The 10,487-nt window shown below is 45.4% G+C and overlaps 1 protein-coding gene across 1 annotated transcript; it reads right to left on the bottom strand.

Annotated features, from left to right (window-relative positions):
- Positions 1–4,076: 4,076 nt before the first annotated feature.
- PCDH20 (protocadherin 20) lies at positions 4,077–9,073 on the bottom strand. The gene is made up of 2 exons (XM_059722757.1): positions 8,933–9,073; positions 4,077–8,177 (listed from the first exon to the last, which is right to left on the bottom strand). Exons 1-2 carry the CDS (start codon positions 9,056–9,058, stop codon positions 5,487–5,489), a joined length of 2,817 nt encoding a protein of 938 aa, XP_059578740.1. The 5' UTR covers positions 9,059–9,073; the 3' UTR covers positions 4,077–5,486.
- Between the last annotated feature and the right edge of the window lie 1,414 nt (positions 9,074–10,487).

Genomic DNA, 10,487 nt, shown 5'->3' with positions numbered 1-10,487 from the left:
AAGGAGAAGCATGAACAGGTATTTTTTTACACGTACTATAACCTATAAACCTTTAAGTTATGTGCTACAAATTATGTGAAACTTCATAACTCAGAATGGCCTATTACAAAGTAACAAGCTAGAAGTCTCCAAATGCCTCTTATAGAACATTTTCCACTCTATTAAATCAAAGACTATTTTAAAATAAAATATAAAGCTCAATGTTGTAACTTTTACTTATGTGAATAACCCTTATGCATGTAGGAAGTCTTATTAAGCTATGGGACTAATTCTAGAGGTGCTGAGTACCTGTAGTTTCTGTTAACATTTCAGTAGACATCTCCTTGAAAGACAGATATTTTGGGTAATAAAGGACATTCGTTTGCTTAACATTACATGTGCTCTATTAGAAAAAGATCTCTGTGAAGCAAAGTTAAGTTTCATTTGGGTGATGGTAATTTTTTTTTTAATTGTAATATATTCTGTGAATATTACAGTATATTGAGGCAAATGATTTTATAAATTAAATTGGTGCCAAACTCAGTACACAGCAGACAGCTATCAATATGCAAGCTCTTCTGCAGGTCTCCTATAGTATACCAACTCTGGGTAAGAAAGACCCTGACAATCCTGTCACTGACATCTTTTGAAGTGGAAGTGCTAAGTATGTCAAAGTTGCCAAGTCAGCTTCTAAGTCAAAGGGATTTTCATCACCAGGGATCCTGGTTTTCTCTGATATAAAAAAAAAAATCCAATTTTCAGATTTAAAAAAGTAACCCCAAATCCACATTTTTCCCATTATTAAAATGAAATGTCACTATATATATATATATATTTAATTTTGGATTTTGGGTTCATTTTTTGAATCCAAAAATTGGGGGTTTTTTTATCAGAAAAAACCAGGATCCCTGTCATCTCTGATTTCAGAGGGACTAGGTTTCCCTCCCATACTTCAGAGGTTCCTTCAAAGCTTTCTAAGTCAGGGGTGCCAAATGTTCAGTCTATGGGAGTGATCCAGCCCATGGAGCCTATCCATCCCACCAGGCTACCAGTGAGTATTGGAAGTCTGGAGACACTGACTGACAAAAAACCTGGAGCTCTTTGGCCCTGTTGGGCATGGCCATGAGTGGTAAGCTTAGCTCACTGCCACCACTCCTGGACTAACTCCCTCAGACTTCTTGCTACCACCACTGGACTCTTGCTCGTGCTGCCACTGAGCACCTCACTACTGCTGCCGCTGTGCTGTTGACAGCCCTTACACCCCAAGCTGGATTCATCCCACAAAGATGCCCACCGTCTGGATCGAGCCCAAGGCCTAGGTGAGTCTGACAGCCCTGCTGTAAGTCATTACATGGGCTTTAGTGAACTGTAGATCAGACCTTGCAGACACACTCCTACAGTTGAACCCTGATTCAGCAAAGAAGACAAAGGCGTTTGCTGAATCAGGGCATTGAACCCAGGTAGGCCATTAGAGTAATTAGTGTTTTAGGTGGTAACTTAGGAAAATCAAGCTTTATTTGCAAAATGCATGCAAAATGCTTTATTTTTCACTGCATTATTTCTGACCCTATCTTTGAAGACCTGGATGCTTAATCCCTGCCCCTTGGGCCAGATTTGGCATGCAGCACTGTTTTCCAGCCTGTGGGGCTCCCCACAAGTCCAAGAATTTAGCTGTAGGTAAGTGGTGGCACTGCTCCTCTGCTGCTAAATTTCCAGACCTATGGAGAATGCTGGGCCCTGTGCTGGATGGGGTACCAAATCCTGGCATGCAGAGCTGGACAAGAGTGACATTGTGCCTTACAGCCCCAATCCCAGTGTGAGGGAAACGGGAGGGAGTGGCACTAAGCCCTAGTGCAGGCACACTGAGGGGAGGGTACAGGGCAGGGCTGGGCCACTGGAACCCAATCCTGGCATGCAGGGCAGGCAGAGGGTAGTGATGGGCCCTCAGGACCCTATCCTTGCACATTGGGTAGGGAAGGAGTGATGCCAAGCCCCAGGGCCTGATCTGGCCTGCTGATTGACCCTGCAGCAGTCATCTTATATGCGGGCCAAAAGGATGAGAAAAACTGCTTTAGGACTATCAGTGATTAGATAATTCTGCATTATAGAAAGAAAGGGTGGGGGGAGAAAAAAAAGGAGAAAACTTCAGTGACCCATGAAGCTCCCATCTCTTTAAAAAGAATAAACTGGAAGAACCTGAACTAATTGCTATGCTTACCTTCCCTGGGCTTATTGCCCATATCTTGTCCTTTTTTTGTAATTTGCTAATTCTAATTAAAATATATATTTGCATTGCAGTGCTTTGAGGCCTTTGGCAGCATAAAGTTTAGGCCAATCTCATTTTTACTGAACTGGAAAAAGAGCACCCGCTTACTCCCAAATCGGCCAATGGATATTGGACTGTTTAATGAATGGGACATTTATTTTTGTGCCAGCTCAACTACCAACATTGACAAGATTTGCATATACTTTGGCAAGTGCACTGCCACAAGGTGTTAGTAAAATGGGCCTATTATATTAGAGTCTAATTTATTTTAGCTCCACTCACTACAAAATGTTTTTCACATGAAAGGAATTTCTGTAAGGGATACACTGGCAACAACACGGTCTGCAGAAATGGGCCTCTTATTTTACACACCAGGAAAATGAAAGCACTTTTTCTGTGCAAAACTTGTAATGTGCCATCAATTTCAGATAACTGATGAGCTCGTCACTAGCCAAACTGCTGCATGCTCAGTAACTCTTTTTTTACCTGCTGCCTACTGCATAGCTTGAAGTTCAAAATATAAATATGTGTTTTCCAAAAGAGAGAGAGAGAGAGAAAGGAAGGAAGAATGGAATCCTGTCTTGCAGCATTTACCTTCTTCAGTGAGATTACCTGAAAAGGGGGTTTTCATGAGATTGAATATGATACCCTAACACTGAAAAGCTCCTTACACCAAAGAAGGAGTATATGATCTTATCTACTTACGACAGTGCTTGTTTCAGTGAAACTGATTTATTAAAACAAGGAGCAAAAGACTGTGCACACAATTATTAAAACAGGGTCATCTAAGTTAATTAAATATTAAACAGGAACCATTTAAGCCAAACTAAAAACGCCACACTTGAATTAGTAAATTAGTGCAATTTTGTGTGTTGACAAGGCCTGAGTGAAAAACCCACAATCTTGACCATTTTAAGATCACAGGATTCCATGATTTTAAAGTTATGGTCTTGTTCCTGCTTATATTTAAGTAAATGATAAAACTGTTATCAACTTTACTGGAACCAAGAATGGACTTGCAGTTTGAAAAATCCAGAAACAATGCAGAAACCCAGAAACAATGTAGAAAATACTATTTAACTTTACTTAACCTGTCACTATATTCAAGAAATGATATGTCCAGGATGAAGCAATAGCCCACCAAAACATCATAATATATCTCCTATAAAGAAACCATTTTCAAAGAATTAATGCTATTTTTCTTCAGAGATAATAATTGCTGTCTCTTTTTTGACACATGAATTTTCATGGATACATACCATTTTCATATATTAATAATATTAAAAGGAAAAAAAAACAAGGTGATTAACCAGAGGCATTTGACAGGCTGAATTAATTTTTTATGGACTATAGCCAACTAACAGTGCACAAACAAAGCATGTCCGGAAAGTGTCTAATAAAATGTTAATATTTGGAACTAGTTAAAAAAATATTCTGAAAGAAAATTTTGCTAGTAAGGCAAAAAATGGGCCAAATTCTGATACTCTTGCTTATACTAAAAAACAACACTGATTTCAGTGGGCCTATAGTGGAGAAAAATATTAGTCAACTTTTATATAGTAAATCTATAGATGTACTGCATATATTAGTTAAATGAGAACCTGATTCTGTGCCATTTATATCAATTGAAGCCTTGCCACAAACTTCAGTGGGTGGAAGACTATTCCCCAAATTACTGTTTTGAAGCATAATATGTTTTGGAAGTAGTATAAAATGATGGCATAAATTACATCAGAAGTAGAGCAGTAAATGACCAGATAAATGTGAGAAGATATAGTCTGTAAAAAGAGTAAGCTTCAGCTATATCATTAAAATGCTAGTACAGACGGAATGAATTATTATGAAAATATATAGCTTTAATTTGCAGACATATAAACACTTTTGGTACAGTACAGACATATGATGCCAGAAATCAAAATAATCAATCTTAAGCTTAACACTTATTTACCTTGTTTACACAGAGAAATTTGATGTAACCATCATACAAAAGATAGTTCCCAGCTCTTACAATGAAGTGAAAGTAATACATCACTGATAAATCTGCTTTGTTGCAGAGGATACAGCAAAGAATAAATTATCAAAAAAATATGTCACCAGTCTTACACGTAAGATTTTGGATCTGATCCAAAAGCAAAGCCAATAAAAAGGAGCCAGGAGTAGGAGCCAAAACTCAGAAATTAGATCTTACACATGAAATACCAATCCAGAGAGCAGCAATAGTCAGTATAAACTAAGTCCTAAAATTGCTAATAATATGAAATGATTTTTGTTTTCATCTGACAGAACAGATTCAGAAGTATCACGTAAAAATATATTATACAACCAAAGTGATGAAGTACTACTGACAGATTGCTGAAAGTACAAAAAAAAATTAACACTTCCATGACAGCTAAGGATTTAGCCATTCCCTTGCTTCCTTGTATCTGGCCACAGACTTATTGAGAGGGGCATATAGTTTTGTCTGTCTTTGCTGTAAGTACTATTAATACAATTTTCCATGATAATGGCCAGTAAACTGCTGGAGCAACTGGTAATTTGTGCAAAGATAATAGCCCTGCAGTAAATGAAAGATTTAGATGTCACAGCAGTTCAAATTCTCACTGTGTGACAACATCTTGCATTCTTGCTCCACAGGAATTGCACTTCTTTTTAATGCCTTTTCTTTCATAATGAGCAAACTTTACTTGTGAGGTAATAAACATTCTCTTTGTTTTCCTAGTGCATTTTCTTTTCCCTATTCTTTTTGCTTTACATACAGTAGGGCACACCTTTCTTTTGTGTAAATGTGTCTATGCCTGTGTATGTTTTATTTTATAATCAATATATTTAAAATATACAATATACTCTGCATTTGTCTCATGGACAGTACCTCAAACAGTTCCCCGCACAGGAGTAGCTGAAGCCCTCTTGTGGTTACAATGACTTTTAAACTGAAGTTTAATGCATTATCATCTTACCTTCCTTTTTCTTTGCGATCACTGATCTGATTGGTTTATGAAGGCTGAAAATGATATCCGTGTTTTCAGAGAAAGATTGCTAGCTGTTAGTACTAAGATTTCATAAAAAAGCTGTACACTGAATTTGAAGTTAAAAAACTGTAAACAGCTATTTACATGTATATTATTATTAAATTATAAATTAGTGGTCCTTCATTGTAATCTCTGTCAACACATGTTCCATTTGGAGTTCGAGTATCATCCAAGGTTTGTTAGACGTCGTTTGAAATGTCTGTATGGAAACCTCAGATATTTGAAATCTCCATCGGTTTTTTCTCCAACATGTGTAGGTTAATTCTTCTGTTTAGTGGGATTTGTACTTCCAAATTTTCATCTGCACTGTGAGGCTTTTTCCCTTTCCTTAAACAGATGTAAATGCCCATCCCAGTCACTAGGGTGATTGATCCCAAGCTTATTATTGACAGAGCTACTAAGGTAGGCACACAAGATGCTGACTCTATTTTTTTATGTGTAGGCTCTATAGATATTTGTGGCAGTTTTTCCTCTATATTGATATCAGGTTCCTTTCTTAACAAACTTTCAATATAGCTCTCATTGCTAACAGTGTCATTGACAAAAAGGTTTACCATGACTGTAGAGTGAAGTGGCTCTGGGTAGCCATGATCACTGACTTTCACAAGCAACCGGTACAGACCATAGTCATTCTGCATCAGTGCCTCCTCCAAGGTGATGTTACCCGTTTTTGGATCAATCCGAAATGATTCAGGTCGAGGACCTCTTCTACCTATGATGCTGTAAGCTATGACAGCATTCATGCCTGTGTCTTTATCTACAGCATACACTTCAGTGATGGGAGAGCCAGGAAGAGTAGATGGAAGTACCAACAGATAGGACATGTTAGATTGAGGAAACAAGACCAGAGGGGGGTTGTCATTTATGTCCAGAAGAAGAACTGTTATTTTTGCAGTAGAAGACAAAGCAGGATCACCTCCATCGACAGCTTCAATCCACAGGACATAGGAACTTTGCTGCTCCCTGTCCAGAGAGACTTTAGCTCTCAAAATGCCTTTGCCAGTATCTATTACAAAAATATCACTTCCATTTACAACTGAAAGGGCAACCCATCCATTTCGCCCTGAATCAGCATCTGTGACACTGATAACTCCAATTTCACCAAAACCTGGAAAGTTTTCTGGTACAAAAAAGCTGAAATCCTTATTGATAAATCTAGGACTATTGTCATTTTTATCCAGTACTGTGATGGTGACAGTAGCTATTGATTCTCGGGGGGGCAATCCAGAATCTACTGCCTTGACAGTGTACCTGTATTTCTCTTTTTCCTCTCTGTCCAGCTGGGTGGAAACTGTAAGAACTCCAGTGGTTTTATCTAAAGCAAAATAGGATGGAGCATCAGGCCCTAGATAATAGGACACTTTCCCTCTCTCTCCACTGTCAGCATCTGTTGCATGCAATTTGGCCAAGAAAGCATTGGGGGCATTGTTTTCCTCAATGGATAATTCTATTAATTGTTGAGAGAAAACTGGTGAGTTGTCATTATCATCCAGAACTTGCACTTTAATTATTTTGTTGACGTGAAATCCCTCTGAGTTCCATGCAACCACTGATATTTCATAGAGCTGCTGTACCTCATAGTCCAAAGGCTTTGTAGTCTCTAACAGATATTCATTATTGTATGGTTTATATGGCGTCAATCTGAATGGCCCATCACCATCTAAGTAGCAATCAACATTGTATTTTTCATCTGGGTCTTTTATGGTAAAAAATGCAACTGGAGTGTTTACAGGCTCCAATTCTCTTAAGTAAACCACCCCGTCTACTTCATTAGCTATGAAACGAGGGACCACCTCTGGAGGTCTCATCATGACTTTGATGATGGACACTAGGACAGTGATCACAGCAGGGATGCACCCAGGACCGTTGGCCAAAATGATCAACCGGTGGAGCCGCGGAGTATCACCATCAATCTTCCTGGAGAGTTCAACAATGCCTTTGCTTTCATCCAGGTGGAACAAGTCTTTGGAAGGCTGTGGGACCTTCTGGCTGTAGGAGTAGGTGATCTGGGCGTTGGAACCCAAGTCCGCATCCAGAGCATGGACAGTGGCCACGCGGGCCCCAGTGCTGGAATTCCCACATAGGGTGACGTTGAGCTGGGACTCACCGAACTGGGGGCAGTTGTCATTGACGTCACTGATGCCAACGGTGAGGGTGGCACTGCCAACCAGCGGAGGAGTGCCCCCATCCTCTGCGAAGATGAGGGTGACGTACTCACCCCTGGCCTCCCTGTCCAAGGCACCCATGACAATGAGGTAGGGGGTCCTCTCCCCACTCTCATTCTCCTCCACGTCCAGCGTGAAGACCCCATAGTCGTCCCGCAGGCGGTAGGTCTGGACACCGTTGGTGCCCACATCAGGGTCCAGGGCCGGGTGCTCGATGGCCAGGCGTGTGTTGACCGGTGCGTTCTCAGGCACCCAGAGGCGGATGTGGGGCACGGGGAAGCGCGGGGCATTGTCATTGACATCGCGGATGGCAATCTTCACCTTCACCAGGCGGAAGTACTCCTGGGGCAGCACCAGTACATCCAGCAGCAGCAGGCATGCCTCAGGTGAGGGCGCGGGTGGCGAGGTGCCGGCACCGTTCTCTGCACACAGCGCCTCGCGGTCGATTTCCAGCGTCGACGTGTGCAGATCCCCTGAGCGGTTGTCCAGGCTCACATACTGGCCACCCAGCCCCTGCGATGCCAGGCTGAAGCTCAGCGCCGGCCCCTGAGCTACTGCTTGTGCTGCCCCCATCTCCTCCTCTGCTGCCCAGCCAGGCAGCTGCAGGTCCCTTGCCAGGCTTCCGATGAGCACTCCGGCCGGCAGCCCCTCATTGAGGCTGTAGAAGAGCTCAGTGGCACGGCTGTAGCTGGCAAAGCAGTTGAAGGGGCCGGTGAAGAGCAGGACGAGGAATAAATGCTGTGTGGAGGGGGCAGAAAGAAAACACAGGGGGTTAGGCAGCAGATCCGGCTGGCTGGAGCATCCATTCCACAGCCCCCAGCACCTGGGGTGCACCCCAATGCCCATCCCCACGCAAGCAGCAGCCACCCCTCTGCACCAGGCACAGGGGCTTAGACAGCAGATCCTCCTGACTGGAGCATCACAGCCCCCAGCATATGGGATGCACCCCAACCCCCTTCCCTATGCCATCAGCAGCTACCCCTATGCACTAGGCACAGGGGGTTAGACAGCAGGTCTGCCTGGCTGGAGCATCCCCTCCACAACCCCCAGCCCATGGGATGCATCCCTCTCCCTTCAGTCAGCACCCACCCCTATGCCCTATGTACAAGGTGGACAGCAAATCTGCCTCGCTGGAGCCAACCCATGGGATGCCCTCCCATGCAATCAGCAGCCACCCCTATGCACCAGGCACAGGGGGTCAGACAGCAGATCTGCCTGGCTGGAGGATCACAGCCCCGAGCCCATGGGATGTACCCCCCCCCCCGCATGCAATCAGCAGCACCACACATCCAACCCCCCAGGGTCCCGGGAGCCCCCCGATGCCTGGCTCTTCCCCTCGGCGGGGGCACGGAAAGTTTGGCAGGGGAGGGGGCCACTTGCCCAGCCCCTTGCCCCGCACGAAGAGCCCGGGTCCCCCCACGCAACGCCCCGCGCAGGCACCTTCCCCCATGAAGTTGCCCGGGACGCGCTCGCCGCCCGGCCGCGCTGCCTACCTGCAGGCTCCCGCGCGCGGCGGAGCTGGCGGGCCGACGCGGCTGCCCCATGGCCGGGCGCTGGCGCTGGAGCCGGAGCCTGCCCCCCCGCAGCCCCGCGCCGCGCTCGCTCCCTCGGCGGCGCATTCCCCCTCTGCCGGGCGGGCGGCGGCGGCGGGCTCCCTGTCCGCGCATGCAAATCAGGGGGGAGCCCTGCAGCCAATGGCAGCGCCGCTCCACACCGCGCTCCGCCGGGCGAGGGGGCGGCGGCGGCTCCTCTCCCCCGGCCCCGCCCTCGCAGGTGGCGGCCGGGAGCCTCGCGTTCCCCTCAGCCGCGCGACTGGCTGCTGCTGCCCGGGGTCGCGGGCGGGCGGGCAGGGACTCGGGGGCTCCGGGTAGCAGCAGCTGTGTGTGGTGGGCTGAGCTCCTGGGGAAGAGCGGGGGTCAGGATGCTGCACCGCAGGCTGGGAATCAGCCCCAGGGTCACCCGCTGCCACCCAGGACCATCCCCAGACAAGCCTTCCCGAGCGCAATCTAGACCCTGCATCAGACCCTGGGGCTGCCTGGGTCACCCACTGCAACCCCCTCAGCCAAGCCTCACCAAGCAAAGCACACTCGCTGCCAGGATCACCCACTGCAACCCAGCACCATCCCTAGCCAAACCCCCTCCCCTTCCCAAGTATAATCTAAACCCTGCATAGGCTATGCCACTTTTCTTACCCCACTTTCCTTTCACATCCCACCAGGAGCATCTTCTTGCTGTAACTCCTTTTCCTTCTCATCGCCTTTTCCCCCCCGGCAACCTATATTTCACACACTTTGTCAGTCCCATAGATCAGTGGTTCTCAACCTTTTTTTGGACCAGGACCCATTTGTAAACATCAATGCCCAGTCCTGACCCACTGCAGCCAGCCCCACAGGGTGTGGGGTATCAGGGGCCCCGAGCAGCCCCTTGCAGGCTGGAGCTCTGCCAGTCTGCAAGGGAAAAGCCACTGTTTCCCACATTTTTCTCCTTTAAAGGATAATCCATTTTTATTTAAAGTTTCTTCACCACCCCTTCACATATTCTGGTGACCCAGTTTTGGGTTGCAACCCACGGGTTGAGAAATGCTGCATTAGCCCACTTTTCTACTGTATTTAATTATCCCACCAGGAGGGTGGGCGTGCAGAGCACCCATTCTTCTAGTTTTAGTTTCTTTCCTTTCTTGCCTTTTTTCTTTTTTCTAACAGCCTGTATTTCATGTCCCAGAGACCTATGGCCTGGTGTCATTTTCAGTGTAATGCAAACAGGGCTAGGTTTCAAAGGAAACTGCCAAACAAATTAGAGCCTATTGGTTTCAGCAAGAAGGGGATGGGGCTCTAATGCCTGAAAAAAAACAACCTTGGACTATTTGCATTTAGAGGGAATGAGAGACAGATGATAATGTGACTTGCCCGAGGTCTTAATGAAGCCAATGTCAGAGGATACTAGTTTAGTCTATTCTGGTTTTTACATCCCCCTCATCAGCAGGGATCCTGGTTTTCTCTGATGAAAAAAAACCCAACCCATTTTTGGATTAAAAAAGTAACCCCAAGC

The sequence above is a fragment of the Alligator mississippiensis genome, chromosome 1 (assembly GCF_030867095.1).
Source record: "Alligator mississippiensis isolate rAllMis1 chromosome 1, rAllMis1, whole genome shotgun sequence".
NCBI lineage: Eukaryota > Metazoa > Chordata > Crocodylia > Alligatoridae > Alligator > Alligator mississippiensis.
The sequence above is the reverse complement of the archived record's forward strand: the minus strand, read 5'-3'. Positions and strand labels throughout refer to the sequence as shown.